Genomic DNA, 21814 nt, shown 5'->3' with positions numbered 1-21814 from the left:
TACAATGCAATCGTTCAGAACTGGCTTCCAAGAATGTCCTAAATATCTCTCGACATATTTGTTCACCACTTCCTAGGCCAATAGGCGTAGTAGACTGTAGTGAGTAACCTTCTGGAGCAAATGACGACTGCCCCGGGCATGAACTTCTTTTCATCCTGTTCAAGGTCAAATATTACTCAGTTTGCGTTGAAGAATAACAATTACATTCGTGAATGGCCGAACTGAGAAAACCCTCATGATTCCTCTTGGATTTCGTATCCCAAGTTCCTCTACTTGGCTGGATAAATCGCCTCTTGACTTCATCATACTGGACTGGAACTTGTAGATAATAGCGAGCAATGAATTGGTGAGTGAAGTATATTTCAAAAGTAATAACCACTCGATTACTGAATAGTAGTGAATACGTAGAATACTCCAGTATTATAATGATATGAACACTGAAGCTAATGTGACATTACAGTAGTACAATAGGAAGTACGTCACCACTGTTGTAAATGCACGCGCTGATCCTATCCAACCTGACGGCCAATGCAAGAGGTTGGAATTGGGTATTGATTTCCTAACACACTCATACAGCACCAAAAGCTATCTGTCATTGCTCATTTTCAACTCAACATAACACAGTTGCAAATCACCAGGTGCACATCTTGGCACATAACGTGTGCTGTCGCAGTCCACCGCAGAACATAGTAATCCACAGATAACTACCGATATAAGATGATGTCACATATACATGATTGTACATACATGCATGCATGCACGCGCACCCACACACACATGAAGCAGCTGAAGAATCCGACTATGCAGTCTCCCAGGCACGCGCACACACACGAACCAGCTGCCGAATCCAACTATACAGTCTCTCAGGCATGCACGCTCGCACACACACACACACACACACATGAACCAGCTGCCGAATCCACACAAACACGCGCGCGTGCGCACACACACACACATGAACCAGCTGCCGAATCCGACTATGCAGTCTCCCAGGCACGCGCGCACGAACACGCTTATGCGCACGCGTGTGTGCGCGCACACACACATGAACCAGCTGCCGAATGCGACTATGCAGTCTCCCAGGCGCGCGTGCGTGCGCACACACACACATGAACCAGCTGCCGAATCCGACTATGTCAGTCTGCCATGACTGCGAAACCAGCGAAGACATACGGTTCATTGGCTGCTGCCAGACTGGTCTGCTACAGGTTTGCGACGCTCTTGAGTACACTTGTGGCATGGCAGGCCGCTCTTCGAAAAGGAAATGTTACAAATACTACACTGAATCCGATCACGGGAGGCCGGCTGTGGTGGTGAAGCAATTCTGAATGCTGTGCGCCACTCTCCTTGCTGCTGTGCAGTGTCGAACCAATGTCCTTCAAGATGTAAGTGATGGATGTCTCTTCGGACAACATCACACCAATGCTGTCGGGTTTCACACACACACACACACACACGGCGCACACCTTGTCGACAATTGCGGAATCTAAAACCCACCAACGACCTGAAACACGGATCGCACTGGCCGCAGTGGCTGTGGCAACACCGTGCCCCAACACCAGTAGTAGCCTGGGGTGGTGTCACCAACAAAGGAAAACGCCTAGCACGCACATGCACGCGCGCGCGCACACACATGCACGCTCGCACACACACATGCACGCGCGCGCGCGCGCACATACACGCGCACACATGCACGCTCGCACACATGCACGCGCGCGCACACACACAAACACACGCACACCCAGAAATGTGCACACAAACACGTGCGCAACCACACATACACAGCTAATGGTATACAGTAGTATGATGCCCGCAAAGCAGCCAGGTGCTCTGGCTTGGACCTCCAGCAGCGCTGGTTTCGCCCTCGTTACTTGTCGTCTTGCCCTCTCCAGTGCTGCCTGCAACAAAACATTCCCTTCCGGAAACTCTGGGTGGACCAGTTCTCCGTGTTGTGTTTACACCGTGCTCTGCTTTCATAATTACCGGTATGACATTCGTTGTTCGTATCAAGCACTAAGCTCCTGGTAGGTGGCCCCTTACTGGCCTTAGGATGTGGCTCTGGGTTCACTACTACATGCACATCACTGTCAGCAAGTATAGACAAAGCAAAATCAGAGGCACTGGTCTTCTCCAGGTTTGTAATTGCTATCACATGGGTGCAATTGGTGTAGCACTTTCCATGATACCAGCCACACCATTTACTCCTCCCTGAGCTCTTGTGCTGGCAGAGAAAAGCCCAGATATGGTCGTCCTTCTCTCGAGCAGCGCTGACGATGCGACACCAACTTGTAGTCTCGATATTACTCACTGCAGGCTTCTCGTTTTTACTAAATTGGGCGCTGTGACACAGACACAAAATTCCAGCAATATTACTCCGCTGGGCTGTCATTTGCCACTTCGTTGCCGTCAGCTGCCTCATCCAGCACCTCGCTGCCACTAGAAACGTCTTCCTCTTCTTCCATTGTTGTCAAAACAACATCAATGTACACGAAAGGAATAAACTTCAATAAAGTGATCACAATATCCCAAGTCGATATTGTCGTCAACGTCGTCATCTTCTAAAAAATAAATTATTTTTCCTCACTCCACGCGAACTCGTGTTTTGCGCTTGCTCATACGACGCACACATCACCACTCGCGTAAAAATATTTGTTCTCACGATGGAATTTGGTCGAGAAAAGAAGCCCTCGCGAAGGTCTCTGGATCGGTTCTGGAACGTCCAACAAGCGAAAACGTATTCTTTGTGATGTCCTTGACCAACACTGTAAGCGGCGATTTGTCCATCCGAGAGTGCAACGGCACTTGTGATTTTGAGTTTTGGCTCACGGACTATAGTAACTGTTACTTTGCACCTGCTCATTTTCCTGGTGCAGTGGTGGACTGGGAGTCGTGTCGGTGAAAATCCTGTACTGGACTGAACCGTAACCAACCGCCTGACATGCAGTGGGCAGGGAATGCAATGGCAGATACCAATAATTGCTGTATCTTTTCAAACGAATCCTGATGACAATAATGAGTGATATTAAATTTTGTGGATACTCGACATCATTCCAGTGCAGTAATACTCAGCAGAGATCTGTATGCAGAACGGCACACTGCGGCACTGGTTGCTTAGCTTAGTCAGCGGCTGGAACTGGAGACCGTCGATGAGTGAAAGTCCGCGATCCAAACTCTGGGAGAGTTTAGTGCATTCCCAGCGTGCTGTTAGCTGCATCAGGGTGGATGGCGCGCGACTCCCTGCACACTACCCGTGACAGGGACAACGAACACGATCGACTCTGATGTAGGCTACTATTCCGACTCCGGTAGGTCTCCAGGCGCGAGGCGTACTTAGATCATGAAGGCCAGCGTGACTGACGAGAGAATCACCAAAACCTTTCGACCAAACGGTCAACAAATGAATGAAGTGCAATAATGGGATGGAAGCAAGGAGGTGAAGGCGGAAGACCAGACCGTTTGCTGGACAGCTAGAAGACGTGTTATGACCAATGCCGTAATACAGCCAAGTAGTACACTGTCAGTGGCCAGGTGAGATTCGTAGAACAGTTTAGATCAAGACCTTTTAAAAATTATGACGTTAGAAGTCTACAAATAACTACGACTTCTGGGTCAATTAATTATTTGGATCCATTGGGATTAAAGTGGGACTAAAGCCTTTTCGAACATGGTTGAACAAGCGGTCACGTGCTCCTGCGTACACCAGTCACCTGGTCACCGTGCCTGCAGGGTACAACTTACTAGCCTGTTTGACCTTTTTGGGTGCAGTCCTGTCACTGGAGTTGAACCTTGGTGTGAAAGTTGTCGCCTGCTGGCGTGGTGACCAGGTGATTTGGGCACCCAGGAGCACGTGACCGCTTGTTCAACCATGTCCGATTGGGAATAAAGGAGGAACACTGCATCCCAGCCTTTTCGGACCAAAACCAGTCGACTCAGCGTCCAAAAGAGTACAACATATGGGCCAATCGCGGTCATCCGTGCTTTTATAAGAACGAAATGGCGCTTTTAGTGACATTTTGCATACAAATCCCCATCTAGTAGGGCGCAGTGACCCAGTTTCGGTGGAAGTGCGCGAGTTCGATTGGGATTCAAGTAGGAAGTTAGCGTCTCAGCTTCCTCGGACCACGACCATTCCACTCAGCACCCCGAAGACTACAACTGGTGAAATTTTAATTTTTACCTTAACTTCCCCTTTAACGCGTTGCGGCGTTGGAGTAGATCTACGTCCTGGATGGAAGACGAGACGTTTGGTGGTGGGTTGGCATGGCAATTGTGTTCGCTTTTCTCGCTTTTGCTTCAGTTTCACCCAGGGAGTCAGTCGTAAAGGGCTTTTACGACTCCCTGGTTTCACCCATTTTCGACGAGCAACCGGTGAAAGTGGCTGATGCGGCCATTGGTGGTGGCGAGTTTCGGATGATCGTGGATGCAAGTACAGGTCATGATCCGACGAAGTCCGAAGTAGATCACTGGCTGACTGGGGGTGAGCCAAACCAAGCACCGATTGGCAGCTTGGAAAACCCATTCAACCAAATCCAGACGTGTGTGAATGTTCAACGTAAACGCCGAGGCTTTCTGCTATGGCCTTGGTCAACTGGAGGTAGGTTTGCCACTGGCTGACCTACCGATGATGATAGCAACGGCGATGGAGGACATGGATGGCAGACTGATCACATGGCTGGCAACAAAGTCATCACATCTGTGCCGTGCGCACTGGAACATACCGGGAAAGTGGTGAGTGTGCGTGACTGGCCAGAACAGTGTTCGTTACGAGTAGAGGCTTACAACAATGAACTTGCAACGACGGTGTTGGTGAAGGGAACGGCCAGTATCTCCAACCTATCCTGGCAGCATCATGATAGCCAGCTTGCCTGACGAGTTTATCATCGCTCAGTATCCAGAACCGTTCCAGCAATGAGTGATGATGGTGGAAACAAGGACAGGTGGCTAATGCCCAGCTGCAAGACTTGTTATCACCAACGACCTGGTCCAGTACGGAAAGGGGCAGCGTGTACGGTTGATTCTTGCAGTGAGTGGTGTGACTGACTAAATAAGCACGGAACGTTTACGTCTAGTTGTGTCGGGTATGTTCACGAAGACGGAAGGAGAATATGAGAAAGGTAGAGAGTTCAGGAGAAAGTTAGGAGGGTGGGCAAGGGCCTAAAGATGTGTACCTTTCTTCAAGGATTAGAACTTTCCCTACACATGTATCACCAAACATTTGAATTATTCTCCCAACATTTCTACCGTTCATGTGAAACAGTGCCAGGAGCGTTGAAAGGTTGGCACGGTCAGCCACCTGCAGTAAAATTTACTTGCGGGGGTTGGGGTGGTTCCTCTGAAAATAGAGGGAGGGGGGGGGGGGGGCTGGGGCCATGTTCGTCAAGTCTTGGGGAGAAAACAACCATCCTTGATAACATCCGTGACAGTCGCTGTACAAGCTGATGATCTGAACGAAGTGAAAATTCAACCTCGTGAAAATATCACAAAATAATGCGGCCGTAGCAGTGTTACCCTTGCAGTGTATACAGGTTTAGGGCTGCATAGCGCCCACCAAGTATGTGACTCAGTTGATCTGAGTTTATTGAGTCATACTGTACATGCCTGTATACTAGTATTCAGCAGTGTAGCTAACTATCGGTGAACACTGATAATAGACACCCTTAGCAAACAACGGTAACGCTATTTTTTACGGTACTTGTACCTTGATCACCCAAATAGCGTTGAAGCTGCAGCGTATAAACGTTATGGGGGCTGATTTATCGTTGTGACCAACGGTACGTGTTTTAGCCAAATATTGCATAGTCCGTACGCATTTCACCTTGTATCGCGTATATGGTGACAAAAATGGTTGTACCTCGCGAAATCAAAGCTATTCTCGTGGCAACAGCGTACTAAAAATAGCGTGCATCTTGCTAAAGGTCGAACCCAAATCACGGTATTTTCCCCCTTACGATAATACCGTTACAACATAACGTTTTTTGCTAAGGGTGTCTAATGATAGATTTCAACTTGTGAGGAAGCCCCCCCCCCCCCCCCCCCCCCGTCTCTCTCTTGTTCTTTGTGAGAAAACATAACATCATTGTGTAATGCAGCATAATGCTACATTCAATTCTGATGTTTGGATGTGTGCTTTGCTTTGCTTTGCTCAATGTACAAGCGCTGAAATAGGGTGATCGTGGATTTGTGGGCCATGCCCATGTGCCAAAAGCATCCAACAAGGACTATAATTGTACCTTCAAAGACTCAAAGAGGAATGTGGACAAGGAGGCGAGTCGCAAGGTAAACCCCTGTCAATTTGATTGTTATCTAATCATGGCAGCAAATTTACGCTGTGCATGTCAATTGGCTGGAAGCTGATAGCATCATAATGGACGGTTTTGCTAAATATTTTGCATCAATGGATAGTACAGCCACGCGGCAGGCCGCTTCTTGAGGAGTTGAGCCAAGCCCAACTTCTTCCTTCATATGTGACGAGCGACGCACATCACTTTCTGAACTGGTAGGTGCTCGTGACTCGAGAGTTCTGGGCTGCAGTTTGGGACTGTGTGTGTAATGCAGGAATTTTGCTGCAATGTTCCGTGCATTGTGCATCAGTTTTCGCAACATACCCGTCACACGATGGGAAGCAGAATATCACTCGGTGCCCATAGCATTGCAGAAGCGGTATTATGCATATCACTTTAGAAGCTAGTGTTTACCGATACTCATTGTGTTTCTGACATGTCCATTCTCGACTCTTTTCAGTGTCTAATAAGCACAACTGTGCGTGCTGTCTGTATGAGTGCGTGTGTTGGCGGGCACGTGCGCGCGCATGTGTGTGTGTGTGTTTGTGTGTGGATGTATGTGCGTGGTTGTGCGTGTTTGTGTGTGTCTCTCTCTAGGGAAAGGAAGAGCCTGATCGGTTTGAGAAGCAGTAGCTGAAGCATTAACAAGGCTAGCAATTGAGCAAGACCAGGCTTGCTGCCGCCGTCAGTCTCGTTGGCACAAAGATGTCACAGTAATCAAAACAATACTCAGAGCGGCCCGTCCGCATCTTCTGTACAGCAAAGTAGCAGATAGATTGCCATCAAGAACACTGGTCACGGTATATTGTACAAGGGTCCTTGCAAGTGGATATATTATAAATAGGTATGTTGTATTAGTACTTCCTTGCTTGCTTGCTTGATGTTGTTCGGTTTTCACCCGTTATGCTCCCAGTTTACGAGAATGTTTGTTTTTCGTGTCCTGTACTTGATCATTGCATATCTGTATGTAGGTGTGCTGTGTGTGTGTGTGTGTGTGTGTGCGTGTGTGTGTGTGTGTGTGTGAACGTGTTTATGTGTTAATACATACTGTACGTGGAAGCGCGGATGTCACACTGATTATAGTGTGGCAGCATCGGGTCTGTATGCTCTACATGAGTAAATACCGTGACCTGCCGCTACGCTGGTTTTTATTGTTTTCATCACTTTTCCCCATTCTCGCAGCAGAGCGAGCTGAATGCAGGCTTTCACTCATCCATCCGTCCTAAACTTACCGTCATTTTCTCCTATTTTTCAAGTATCCTGTGAATCAGTATGTTTGTGAGCAGCAGATGAAACTACCGTGTTGAACAGCGTTCACACACAAACTCTTACAACAAGTCAGTAAGCACAGTGTTGTTGTGCTTGATGCTTGATACAGTTGTTATGCATTGCAGCTGAATGGTCTTTGTTTTCAGCTTGTCCTATCCTTGCTGTGAATGGTCTTGGTTCTCAGCTGTTTTTTTTTTTTTTTTTTTTTTTTTTTTTTTTTTTTTTTTTTTTACAAAAAACCACACCATTGGACGGCACAAAGCAGCAAGGCAGCGATGAGACATATGGAATGGCAGGAGTGGGGGAGAGGCAGGGGCAGCTTGACCGACCATAGGGTCTCGACTTCATTGCAACCCAAGCGCTCCACAAAAACAAAAAATACAGAAAATACGCAGGGGGGGGGGGGGTAGATAACTGGGGATTAGGCCACCCTTTCTTTTTTCGTTGTTTAACGTCCGCGCCCGCGTACCTTTTTGCCTCCGACCGAAAAAAAAACAAGAAAGTAGTAGTACCAATAATATGCGAAGTTGTAAATACACGATTGTGTAGTTTCACAGTGTGCCAATCATGACCTTAAACTTATAACCTTGCCTCCCGGGCATGCCTTTGTCTTGTGTTTTTTTTTTGGCTTTTAAATATCGTACGGTGTGTAAAAATCCAGATGTAATGAATTCAAGACATGCTAACTCCATGCTATGTACCCGTTTTGTTGGATTCATCAGGCATGTGCCCCAATGTACCATCAAAGAGTGTTGTTCTATGCCTCCAAGTGCCGTTAGACCCAGAAATATTGTATATACATGTATCACATGCTTTACTGGTCAAAATGTTTGATTGGGGTTTCCAGTTTTTGGAATGGGCTTTTGTTTTTTTCCGCCCTCCCGCGTACCTTTTCGCGAAAAAAAGGACGTTAAACAATGAATTAACAAAGGGTGGCCTTACGGGGAAAAGTATGCACGATAAAAAGTTATCAGAGTCAACAAAGTGAATGGAGGAGGGAACGGAGTTAGAGCTTTTTTTCGCTGTGAATGGTCTTTGTTCTCAGTTTATCCTAGTCTTGCTGTGAATGGTCTTGGTTCTCAGCTTGTCCTAGTCGAGTCTTGCTGCTCTAGTTTTTCTTGTACCATTGCGCAGCCACAGTTGCCATGGTTACCTGCTGTGCACCGACGCGACCTGAACCGACCCGTGTTTACCTGACCTCAGTGACCTGTGCCAAGGGTTTATTCGGCCAGGTGAAGTGGATGTACAATGCTAGCTACTGCTCGATGAAATAATAATTCGGTTGCGTGATTCAAGCCAATGCCCTGCACCTGTGCGCAGCACAGTGTTCACACAGGTCTGGTCTGGCGCTGCACAACCTGCAGTGCAGGGTTCACACAGGTCTGGTCTGGCGCTGCATAGCACCCTGTACTGGCATGTACAGTACTACTACTAGGACATGTACTGCTCACTGAAGTACAGGGAGTCACTTTTAAAAGTCTTTGCGCCGTTCACCAGTGAACATCCCAGTGTTCGCAGGTCTAGGGCTGCACAATGCCTGGGAGGCTGGGACGTACGTGACTTGCATGATCGGATTTCTTTGAGCAGCAAAGCACTCTACTTGATTCACGTGGTTGGATTCCATATATGTTTATTATAATTAGGGCTCAAACGGTTAGTCCGATTAACCGGTTGCAGACCGGTTACGAAGAATTAACGGTTAACCGATAAAGATAACGGTTAATACGCAGTAACTTTTCAGTCAATTTTTCAAGTATCAGGTCGTTGCAAAGTATGCAGGCTGTCGCACGCGTACGCAATTTCTGGGCTGTCAACTCGGTCATATCTGGTCTCTTCGTGTGAGAGTATGTATGAATGAGCATGCAAGAGAATATACAATCATGTGTGCGTTGTACTGAATAGGGTACATTTTTTGAAGAAGTATAGTCAAATATACGGTTAAAAAAGAGTCCGCAGGATTGCCGTGGCTTATATGTTATAACCGTTAAGCCGACCGTTAGCTTAGCAGTTAACCGTTGGGGGTAAAACCGTGACCGTTTGAGCCCTAATTATAATGTTGGCCTATTGTCGGTAGGGTGACCAGACAGACCGTCTGCTAATGACTCGGATGGTGACAGAAAGTATCAGACTGGGTAGGTTTGCATGCAATAGGCTGGCTACAGACGACTGCCCTTTCAAAATTATTTTATATGTTACAAACAGGGAGTCCAAAATTACCGGTATTTTACGACTCCCTGGTTAAAAGCCAAAATGAATGAGCACACATCAACTGAGACAATAACACTGTATGAGTGAATCGGGAATATTTTGTATGCCTAGGAGGCGCAAAACTTGAATCATTTTAAATAGGAGAGTCTTCGGGTAGTAGGGTACGGGTGTTACACGTAATAAGAGCGGGTAGTAGGGTAGCAGTTTGCTCCTGAATATTTTGCATGTGAGTAAGTTTTAGGTGGAAATGTACGGAATTTTTTGCATACAACATTTTTGGCAAATGGAACCTTTTCACTCACCGATGCGTAGAGCTTAATTCTGAGCAATATGCGAGCTGTTCATACTGTAGTGTCGCGGCGTATAAAAGCATGACTCGAACAGAAGCCGATTTTACGAAGCGTTCCATGACACAGAAGCATGATTTGAATAAAAGCATGCATGTATCATGTACTTGCACACTACATACAGGTGCGTGACAATGTGCACTGCACAGTGTAAACTGAAGATGTTGACATAGAAGCATGTTTCGAATGTAAGCATAACTTGAATAGAAGCATGGTTTGAACCCCGGCTTATACGGCCGTACGCACCTGCTATTATACGCGACATTACAGTATTCATTATATTCCTGATTTCCAGTATGGGTAACAAATAGCCGACAAAAGTCAAAATGGTTGGCTGGGGCTCCGATACGAGTGTGACAGCGTTACAAATATTGCCGGGAGGTGGGGCCGGGGACTAAAAATGGCAGCATCTGCGCAAGAGCCAGAGAACGAGGGACACTGCAAGCCAGAGGATAATATAATTGTACGCATGTGCACAATGCAGATGGATGCATGCTACTAGAGTGTAGGCACATGCCTTGGTTCAGTTCAGCTTGGGGAGCTGCACAGTGTTAGCAAGCATTCATCATATCAACATCTGGTAGTTATGCATGAACACATGTGTAGGCAGGTACTGGTACATACATACATGACTGTGTGAAAAGTCAACTCTCAACTTTCTTCAATATGAACAAATAACGGTCATGATCACAAAAGTGGAATGGATGGGTGGGTGGGTGAGTGTGTGGGTTGAGAAAGAAATCCACTGTCAGTGCAGACATAACAAGAACGGATACTAAGGACAGTGGACTTCGGATCAGAGCGAGTGCGAAAGAGACTCTGTTTTGCAATGCAGCATACACCGCATGCGTTAACTTTCAGTAAAATTGATACTGTAGTAGACTGGACTAGACAGTACATGTAGTTCAGTTAATCATTATATCTACATAGTAACACAACACTGTGTGTGTCATAGACAATCTGTATACATCATGTCTATACAAGTGATGTCACAGTGTTGTGATCAATGACAGGTAGTGTGCTGTTGGAGTATCTCTTACTGCAGTAGCTGCTTGAAATGATCCCTGTCCAGTGCTGGTCACTTTCACCAATCTCAACTGCTAAACACTATCCAGTAGAGATCCTCAGAAGCTCAGCTAGCCCTGTAGAATGTACAACGGCGAGACTGCACATACACATGCACACACACCACCGCACACACACGCACGCAAGCACGCACAAATACCAAAACACACACACGCAGGCAGACACACCCATTTACTTGAAGCCCTGGGCGTAGAATCGGTCGTATGGATTGCATGCATTGGTGCTAAGGAATGAGGTCATTGTTTAATAATCATGACTCATAATGACATCATGCAAAGTGGTCATTGTCTAACCCAGCCATGTATTGCTTGGAATAAAATAAATAAATAAATAAAATATATCATGCCTGGTATCTACAGGCAACTTATGTACACATTCTGGATAACATCAAGCTGTCAAACAGGTGACCGTCTAACAGTATACGTTGCACACATACTACAGAACTTGAGACGACATTCCCTGCAAGGGAATTTTTCCCGATATATTCCACTATTTTTATGTTAAGAATGCAGATGGTGAGCCAAGGAAAAAATTGTGATACGGAAATTGCGGGCACAAGTTATGCGATTCCATAATTACAATTTTTCTATTTTTTCCACTTATGCCCCCCCCCCCTTCCCTCTTTCTCGTCACACACACATACACACAACCCACAATCTCGCAAGTATGCAAAGAAGCAGGCACACACACACACACACACACACACACACACACATGCATGCACGCACGCACGCACAAACGCACACACACACACAAACACAGACACAAACACACACACACACTCCGGGTCGCTAATCCTGGTATACACAACCATGCAGTTCACGAGTTTCTCATTGCACGAGACGAAGACGAGAAGAGGCGTGGGTGTTTGTGACGGGATAAGTGGCTTCGCCTTTTAAATCACTTCTGGCAATTTCGGCATTGTAGTTGGAACGTGCCTCTTTCATCGGCAGTTGGGCGCTTGGTGGACTGGTCACACGGTTGTGGAGAAAAAAAGCCCTGGATCGATTTGCAGCAAAGTTCAAAAATGGCATAGTATGCCGCCGTACAGCATGGTTTCCGGATACATGAACATACAGGTACAGAGCTCCCGGCATCAGCATCATTAGAGGCAGAACTGGACTGGGTACAGCGGTGAACTGCAATGCCACCCGCACACACACACACACACACACACACACACACACACACACACACACACACACACACACACACACACACACACACACACACACACACACACACACACACACACACACACACATACACACACACACACACCCCCCCCCCCCCCCCCCCCCGAAACCATCGGTGATACTGGGAGCACTGGCGACTGCAAGCTTGCTGCTGAACTGGTTCATTGCTCGGCCGTCATGCTCAGCGTGTAGCAGCAGTAATGATAGCACAATACAATTAGGGTTGACCTGTGACAAATCAACACGGTTGACTAGTCACAGGTTTACACTGTGCAAGACCAATCTGAGTGGCAGCAGGGTATGTTGAGTGAATACGACCAGCTCCCCAACTGGCCAGGGAGATAGGCTGGGAGGTGAGCAAGTGCGCATTCGCCCCACAAATGATATCACCAACACAAGTGCCCATACAAACAACCCCCCCCCCCCCCCACACACACACAACAGTGCGTGTGCGCACACGTGTGCTCCAACACATCAACTCACTGGCAGACTCACACCTGTCCTGTCATGGCATTGTCACAACAGTAGGAATATACTGTGTGGGATCCTACTGAAAATCAAAGGTCTTGTGCGAGTACCCCCCCCCCCCCTCCCCTCCCTCTACTGTTGGTCCTGCCATGGACTCTGCGGTAGTTCACTCGTAATACTGAAAGCACTACTAGTACAAGTCCAGCACACCCCCCCCCATACACACGTGCACACACACACACACACACTCACGCACGCACACGCACCTGTCCTGTCTTGAACATTGTCGTAAGACGGTCACATGTCCTCTCTTACGGGGGCCGACAGACATGGGGTAGGTTGGTTGAATACGGTACGCAGCACGCTCTGCAGGCTAGCGGCCAACGAGAGTTCTGTTATACTTTGCGCAGCTGTGGAGTTGGAAACCCCTCTTTGATCGGCAGCACCTGCCACATGCGCTGCAATGAGCCTGACGGCAGGGCAGTGATAGGTGAGTTTTTGCCGGCACCGGTACTGCCGAAACCGAGTTGGGCGCAGAAAATGAATGGCCCGCCACTGGGCACGTGGAGCGATCGTCGTCGGGTCAACACTTATGGATAGCGAGGCCTCCGACGCTCCTGAACCATCTCTTACACGCCGGGCATGTCCTGCTCCCAATCTGATCTGCGATCGGCTTGCTGCGCTCCTCTTTGCCCATGTGTCGGTCCATACCACTCTTTGACCGTGACCGGCCACAAACTGCACATGATGTTGGTGGTAGTGGGCGTGGTCCGGATGAAGTAACGTTTGAGTACGCTCCTTCCCATTCACTGCGCTCCTGTGCCAGGTCAAACCATGCCTCATCACCCAGTTTGAGGTATCGAACATCCGCTCCCACGCCGTCACGGCACCTCTTCCGAGGGCCACAGGCAGGACAGACCGGCAAGAGGGAGCCAAGCAGCAGCTCACACACGCAACACACACACACACACACACACACACATACACACACACACTCACTCACACCCACTCACACGAGCGGCCATAATATGAACGCGGTTCAAAAATACGGGATGATGATATTACGGATGATCAGAGGTTTGATTCGCCCCCCCCCTCCCCCCCCCCCCCCCACACACACCAGCCTCCCCCAACACACACACACACATACACACACACGCGCGCGCGCGCGCACGCACGCGCGTCCCCCCCCCCCTCCCCACCCCCCCCCCCCCCACACACACACACTAGCCTCCCCCAACACACACACACACACACACACACGCGCGCGCGCGCACGCACGCACACGCACACATGCGCGCCCACACACATCCTCTCCCCCGCCCACACACACGTTAACACAGACTCAGCAGTAATTTTCTCATGATAACAAGGTACTAACAAACCAGTTCATTGCACAGCACTCACAATCTGTCATGTGAGTTGATGTTAACACTCTAACTTACTGCAGTATGCGATGTCTGAGTGCTGCCAGCATAGCACAGTGTTGGTTGTGTTCACTTAGGTGTTCATCAGTTTGACGATGTTTGCCACACAGGTAGGCCATGCCACAACGAGGACATGCTGTGATGTTGTCAAGGTCATAGCAGACAAAACATGCTGCTGCACATTGACACCATTCCCGCAGTGCAATGTGATGATCAATGCTCACTTGGCCTCTCTTGGATTGATGATGTAGGGCAGCAAGGACCGATATGCATAGTAGAGCATTGGCTCCAGCTTCTGGTGGTAAGTACACAATTCCAGACACTGAGAGACCGGTCGCACAATTGCTTGGCAGGCAAGAACTGAGATCCTTAACCAAAGAATTCAATGCTGGAAAGAGTTTGGACAAGTCGTCAGGTGCTAAGATAGTATTCTACAACAAAACACACAACAAAGAACAGAAATGGTGTTGAAAGAATGTCACTGAAGCCAGTACAATCAAAACAGACAACACCAGTCAACCTAAATACAAACCACACTGACATAGCAAAAAGCAGAGCGCTCCATATCCATAGTTACAAGTTTTCACATTCTCCCCCTGTGTGTTCAGCAAGTAATGAGGTTCAGTGAGACAGACACTATACAGTAGATCATTACTGAGTACACTGGTTTGCAATACACTGGGTTCTTTCAGAATGGAGTGTGGAGTGTGCATGAAAACTAGGGTAAGGATAACGCTGAAACTACCAGCTTACCTCATAATCAAGCAGATCTCTAGCCGTCAGAATACAAGACTGCATCACTTCCAGATCAGGTACCTTGTTCTGGCTACAGTTGTTAATCAGTGCTGTTGTGTGATCTGCTGGATTTGAGCCATGACACCATCTCCTGACATAGTCCATCACAATGTTGTAGGGATGCTGTGCTGGTAGAGTGAGACCCGTTGGAGTTGTGTGTGCCCTTCCATTAACTACCAAGGATATGTACTTGGTGTTGTACGTATCACTGAAGTACATTTCCATTAGTGTGGTTACTGTGTCATTATCCATGGAGTACAGGTAGTGTTGTATCTGTAAAGTAGACACAGTGGTATAGTCGTCATTGACATTGACCTCGCGCCTGATAGCAGTTGGTACATGTTTCCACTCGCACAGTGGTATACCCAGTGTTGTAATCAATGATGGTGAAATAATCCACTCACTGCTACAGGAACTTGACATGACCTTGCCCAGGATCACAACAATGCATTCTTGCAGAACGTAGTACACTGTAGCACATGAAGGGACTGCACCATCCTGTGATAGGAAGTATGATGACATCACTTTCTCAGCAAGGTCTTCTACCACCTGTACATTGGGTATATCCTTGTTTAGCAGAGTGGAACAACACAGTTGAATGAGTTTCAGGGCATATTCAGTGACACCTGTTGCAAGACCAATTCCCAGTGTTGTTGTAACACGCTGGTACACCACCTGAAGACGGGATAGTGTTTCCTGGCTGAGCTCAGCTTGTCCTTCCATGCTGCCCATGGTCAGAGATATGTTTGTTCTGCATGATTCCAATGAAAGTTGGATCAAAATCAGCTGCAGCTGTGATTGCTCTCCTGTCGGTTCCTTTTTGCATTTCTGAAGAAGTTTTTGGGCTTTGAGCTCCAAATCGTCAAAATTGGTGTCAGAACCCGCTGCTTCGCAGGCACTGGTAATCCTACACAGGACCGAGGCACAAAGACCGTCAACTTGAACGGAGAGCGGTGCATTGTCCAATCTTTGAAACCTTTCAACAAACGCTGCAGCAACTGTTGAATTCCCAAACAAAGCTGCAAACAAACCAATACACGTTGCTAATCTAGAGAAAGGAAGAAGTTCATCATCAGACAGCAGATCAACAACTGACAACGCATTCTCGATGTTCACAAATTCCTGAAGCAGTTGGTGACCCCAATACATTGTTTTCTCTGCACCACAACCTCTACGATGATCAACATTCTTTACAAAGCCAAGGAAATGTTTGCACATTCGCTGTTGGTACATGCGTTGCTTGTCTTCAAGGCATTGGTAACGGCCAAACTCGGCGATGAATGGCTGCAAAGAGTAGCGATCCAAATACGAATTGTAATCCAGGAAACAAATCTTGATCAAAGGATCAAAACGTAGAAGATGAACCACATCAACATCATCACCTACACAATCCACCATCACACAAGCACACTTAGATGAGAACGAGGAGCGCAGTTGAGATAGAGCATGGAATGATTCTTTGTGATCCTGACGTAGTGTGTTGTATGCTATTTTCAACAGCTGCAGAATTCGATGGTTCGGTTTCAGACCATCATCGTTGAACACATCAAGACCAATCTTCTTGAACAACGACAGCAGCCTCTTGGTAGTCAATCGACAACCTTGTAGAAGGCCAGCTGTAATGCGTACAGCAAGTGGAACATTTCCACAATGATCCACTAACCTCTGTGCATCTTCAATGCTCACACTACCTTCAACACATAGACCATGGAGAAGACCAACAGCACAAACCTTTGTCAGACCATCAAGACGGTGTTGTTGTAGTTTAAACTGGGCAGCGTGTAGGTCAAAGTAAACACGACTTGTCAGTAGGACATGAACGTTGTGTTGTAGTCGAAGTAGTCGTTGGATGACATCTTGTAGTTGGAAATCCTGATCCGCATTGGCCTGGATGGCATCCTCGGCATTGTCCAGAATAACTAGCATGTGGTGTGTGCTACCATCATCATCCATGGCATCAGTTGATTTTGTTGTCTTGCCTGTAGTTTCAGATGAAACCGGGTTTGTTTCGAGTCGGTTTTGAATCATTGCCTGGACAGCGTCAACACCAGCTACACCGCGTAAGTCAAAGAACTCCACACGACAACCAGCATTGCGACATACATGTCCCACAGCAATGGCTACGGACGTCTTCCCAAAACCGGCTGGTGCCACAAGACTCTTCACTCGTGTAGATGATGACTTGGACTTTGTTGTGAGAATGCTGTGACTGATCTCTGTAACAATGTGATCCCTGCCAGTGAAGTGTTCGTCCAGGTCTGGTAGAGATGAGTTGCTTGAATGTGATGATGTTTTTGAAACCTGAGCTGTAGTTAGTCTAGTACTCCTTGTTGTACCCATACTAGTTGCACTGGTTGTTGCTAAAGCTGATGTTGCTTGTTTGGGTGTTGCTGTATGTCTGCTGGAGGACAGTTGTTGATCAGTCTCACTACCTCCCTCTGTGTGGACTGATTGTTGCGTTTTCTGTTGTCCAGCCGTTGTCATGGTAGCATCTATAAAGACAAAAAGTAGAGAACAGAATTAAAGTGAATGTAGAGTCTGCACAAGCATAGATCTATTACTATATTTGACACTCTATTTCAAAGAGGATGTACCAGGCACGTGCACCGTGTGGTTTTCTTGGAGCCCGGAAACCACCTTTTTGCGGCCAGCAATATTAGTTTTTTGCTTCATGCGCAACATGCGGTGCGCGTGCACTGTCACAGTGTGCGTAGATGCACTTTTCGTGTGAAAGGCAGGGAACGTGTAGCGCACGTGCCCACCACCGCTACTGCTGAGTACAGTGTACAAGAAAATGTGCAGTAGTAGTGTACGGAGCTTCCAATCCCACGGGTGGGTAGATCTACACGTACATGTACACGTGAAGGCCACTGCATGCACTGGTAGATCTACACGTACATGTACACGTGAAGGCCACTGCATGCACTGGTAGATCTACACGTACATGTACACGTGAAGGTCACTGCATGCACTGGTAGATCTACACGTACATGTACACGTGAAGGTCACTGCATGCACTGGTAGATCTACACGTACACGTACATGTACACGTGAAGGTCACTGCATGCACTGGTAGATCTACACGTACATGTACACGTGAAGGCCACTGCATGCACTGGTAGATTTACATGGTGCAATAAGTACTATCAAGTATCATGCATGCACCTGCACATTACAGTCATCTACGTGACTGGCTATACGGTCATGTTGCATTCAGGTATAGCCACTACGGTACCAGCGCTAGTGACATGTCCACTCACGCGCGATGCAAATAATTTTTTGCTGGACTCGACTACGCTGTACAGTGTACTGTGCTTGTGCAAGGACATCAAAGACAAAGCGCGGACAGAAGGCATGTCGCATATGTCCAAAGTGGAAACAAGTGCTTTCATCTTGGTTTTGAAGTGCGTGCTTTTGTCTTGGACTCGAATACGAGCGGCTGTCTATTTTGTTAGTAAAATAATTATGACTGTTCAGGTTTGTGGTTTTGAGGACAAAGGCAATGACTTTTCAGCAGAAGACTTTGTCCGCTCTCTGGGGAAAAAAACCCTGCAGCATCGCACCCGGAACGACGTGAAATTTCTATTATCAAACGGTTCCTGGCACTGAGGCCAAGAGCGATTGTTGCCCCTGGCTTGATGGATGAAGAGGTGGCGGCTGACAGTTACAATGAGTCAGACAGTGACATGGATTGACCTGCTTCTTTGACTCACTTACTAGCAAGAGTGTCTGAATCTTCCTTCACTACTTCGAACTACTTGTATAACGTCGGCTAGCCTATTTATTTATCCTGTGTCAGGAAAATGCCTTTGTACCACATTTGTTTTGAGGGCTCGGTGGGACTGGCAGCCATAACTTTTAAAACTTTCTTTCAGTGTGTAATACTGCTGAATCTGCAGGTAGCTTATTGCAAAATGGCGGTCCAATTGTTTTGGAAACCACTTTCTTTGACCCGGTGCACGCGCCTGTGTACAGCCTAAATACACAATTTTACAACTTGTAGTATTCTGGCAAACAAGCTTACAACAATACAAGTAATGGTAGTTTTATTGTCACTATGTTCAATGGTGTTAGTACAAGCAAGCTCAGACACTCCTTTCGTTCCACATTCCCAATTGAGCTCGCGTACTTCAAATATGGATGGATGTGCTATATTATAAGTACTAGTATCAGCCATGGAGGCTGCTCTTGAGGGGTGGTCTGACGCCAGGTCAGCTAGAAGGCCGATGTTTTCCCCGTGCATGCCCAGTTTTCAATGTCTTGGGAGCATATCTCTATATTGCTTTCCAATACATGTACATCATGTATATCTGTTTGTTTCAGCAACACACTCAGCCTCTAGCAACAGATATGCAGCTAGCACAGTAGTCATCACTGGACAAGAACAACATCTTAGGAGGGATGGGAGCATAAAGAGGAGTGCATGAGTATAGCCTAGCATTAGTACTCCCAGATAGTCAATTGCACACCGAGTATTCTATGAGCGTTGGAATCGGTGGAAACTGGTCTGGCTATGGCCGCATCAGCCATACCAGTGGTGCCGGTCCTGGGTAGATAGGAATTTTCACAGAACATTTCACTGAAAGCGGCTCTTCATTCGTATATGAACTTGGACGAAGAACCTGTCGTTTTCCGAATGCTTAGTAGAACGGTCTTAGTCCGAGGAGACTGCAAAACACCGCTCAACCATCATGTCCAAGCAAACACGATCCCGTAGTGTACATGTAGATCAGTCGCCGTACCAGTGCAGTGTAGTGTAGTGTAGTGTAGTGTAGTGTAGTGTAGTGTAGTGTAGTGAAGTGCAGTGCAGTGTAGTGCAGTGTAGTGTAGTGTAGTGTAGTGTAGTGCAGTGTAGTGTAGTGTAGTGTAGTGTAGTGTAGTGTAGTGTAGTGTAGTGTAGTGTAGTGTAGTGTAGTGTAGTGTAGTGTAGTGTGGTGCAGTGTAGTGTAGTGTAGTGTAGTGCAGTGCAGTGCAGTGTAGTGTAGTGTAGTGTAGTGTAGTGTAGTGTAGTGTAGTGTAGTGTAGTGTAGTGTAGTGTAGTGTAGTGTAGTGTAGTGTAGTGTAGTGTAGTGTAGTGTAGTGTAGTGTAGTGTAGTGTAGTGTAGTGTAGTGTAGTGTAGTGTAGTGTAGTGTAGTGTAGTGTAGTGTAGTGTAGTGTAGTGTAGTGCAGTGTAGTGTAGTGTAGTGTAGTGTAGTGTAGTGTAGTGCAGTGCAGTGTAGTGTAGTGTAGTGCAATGTAGTGTAGTACAGTGTACTGTAGTGAACCGCGACTCCACCTTTTTTGTTCAAGCATGGCATATGTGGCATCAATGGAAAGGCAATGACCTCAGCTACCTAAAATAGCATCGACAAGGGACTACTGGCCACGGGATCAGATAGAAGCGGGGTCAAAGTCAGGCCAAAGAGATCTCACGCGGGGCCCCATTCAACCCTTTGTGTACGGACTGTACAACTTTCGATCCCCTGGGATTGAAAGTTTTCAAAATTTCAATCGATCGGAACTCAGTCATTCCTGGGTTATTTCCAAAAACTAACATAGTATGTACGTCGAAGAGAAAACTCTCAGCTGTCCATTAAACACCACCAAAGTTGAACACATTGCAGTAAACATATAGCAACAACATACCTGTGTGGGCCAAAATGGAGAGCATTTCCTTGCTCTTGTCCACATACCCAAGATCCTCAATGACAACACAGAGATCACGATACGTGTTTAGGCCACCAGCTTTGAGCAACTGGATGAGCTTCTCATTATGATCAGATGGTCCATCCCGGGACAGAATTCTCTTCAGTCCCTCTATTGATGCGCTGTCAGTTATGAGATGTTTCTTGATCACCATCCGTCGCAGTAGATCTGCGTCAACTTTGTTCAACCATGGTTGAATGTCACACACAAACCTTTCCAGGTCAAACGGATTGTCTGTTGCAAAAGCAGCAAAATACAGAAGGCTCAGATGACACATGAACACACAAATGCACACAACTGCATGTCAAGAGACAAATAAAAATGGAATTGCACAACACCGATAATACATGGAAAGGAATTTGAGTGGACACACCCATTCCAATAGCGCTTCACATCAGAACAAGTTCCGCTATTTTACAACGTTTCGCCACTTGGCCATCGTCAGGTGATAAGAACAATGGACACACACACACACACGCACACACTCACACGCACACACACACTCACGCACTCACGTGCGCGCGCACATACACACACATTCCCAGAACTGCACATCAGAGCGCTTCAGCGATTGTTTCAATGGACAGCTGGGAGTTTTCTTTTTGACCTACATATCTTAGTGTTTGAAAATAACCCAGAAATGACTGAGTTACGATCAATTGAAATCTTGAAAAATTTCGATCCTACAGTCCATTCAAAAAAAATGAACTTCTAGCTTTTGGCCATAAATGGGTCAAACGTTGAGTTTTTTTAGAATTTTTTTCTGTAATCCCATATGGAATCCTCTTCCAATTATGTTTCTGAAGTTTTTTTGTCCAAAAAGCAAGCCATAGCAAGAATAGGATTTCGGCCAGGTTTTGCCCCAAAAGCACTGAATTGGGAAAACCATCAAAATCCAGGCCGTTGACCCCGCCTGCAACAGTGCATTCTGCGGTTCGAACCCCAGTTCAGGCACCCTTTTTGGACCCTTTTTCAAATTTCAAAGTTCGCAGCACTGCACTGTGTACAATGAAATCACGAAAAATCGCCAAATATGGGAGCTCGCCAGAGC

General features: G+C 46.9%; 2 protein-coding genes and 1 long non-coding RNA gene across 4 annotated transcripts in view; 2 read left to right on the top strand and 1 right to left on the bottom strand.

Annotated features, from left to right (window-relative positions):
- The window catches only part of LOC135813761 (uncharacterized), a 100445-nt gene that overhangs the window by 62427 nt on the left and 16204 nt on the right, over positions 1–21814 (top strand). The gene's annotated exons all lie outside the window — the stretch shown is intronic.
- Positions 2863–7693, top strand: LOC135813732 (uncharacterized). Its single transcript, XR_010553119.1, has 3 exons — positions 2863–3528; positions 6155–6276; positions 6879–7693. It is a non-coding gene; the product is annotated as an uncharacterized LOC135813732 (long non-coding RNA).
- LOC135813721 (uncharacterized) lies at positions 9854–21020 on the bottom strand. Its single transcript, XM_065326742.1, has 4 exons — positions 20704–21020; positions 15036–17569; positions 14301–14713; positions 9854–11247 (listed from the first exon to the last, which is right to left on the bottom strand). Exons 1-4 carry the CDS (start codon positions 20915–20917, stop codon positions 11238–11240), a joined length of 3171 nt encoding a protein of 1056 aa, XP_065182814.1. The 5' UTR covers positions 20918–21020; the 3' UTR covers positions 9854–11237.

The sequence above is a fragment of the Sycon ciliatum genome, chromosome 1, assembly GCF_964019385.1.
Source record: "Sycon ciliatum chromosome 1, ocSycCili1.1, whole genome shotgun sequence".
NCBI lineage: Eukaryota > Metazoa > Porifera > Calcarea > Leucosolenida > Sycettidae > Sycon > Sycon ciliatum.
The sequence above is the reverse complement of the archived record's forward strand: the minus strand, read 5'-3'. Positions and strand labels throughout refer to the sequence as shown.

Excerpts from the sequence above, each read along its gene's own strand:
- LOC135813721 (XM_065326742.1), bottom strand. The coding sequence starts at position 20,917 with ATGGTGATCAAGAAACATCTCATAACTGACAGCGCATCAATAGAGGGA. Across the intron at positions 17,570-20,703 it reads CTCCATTTTGGCCCACACAG|ATGCTACCATGACAACGGCT; the intron begins GTATGTTGTTGC and ends TTGTCTTTATAG. Across the intron at positions 14,714-15,035 it reads GAGATCTGCTTGATTATGAG|AATACTATCTTAGCACCTGA; the intron begins GTAAGCTGGTAG and ends GTTTTGTTGTAG.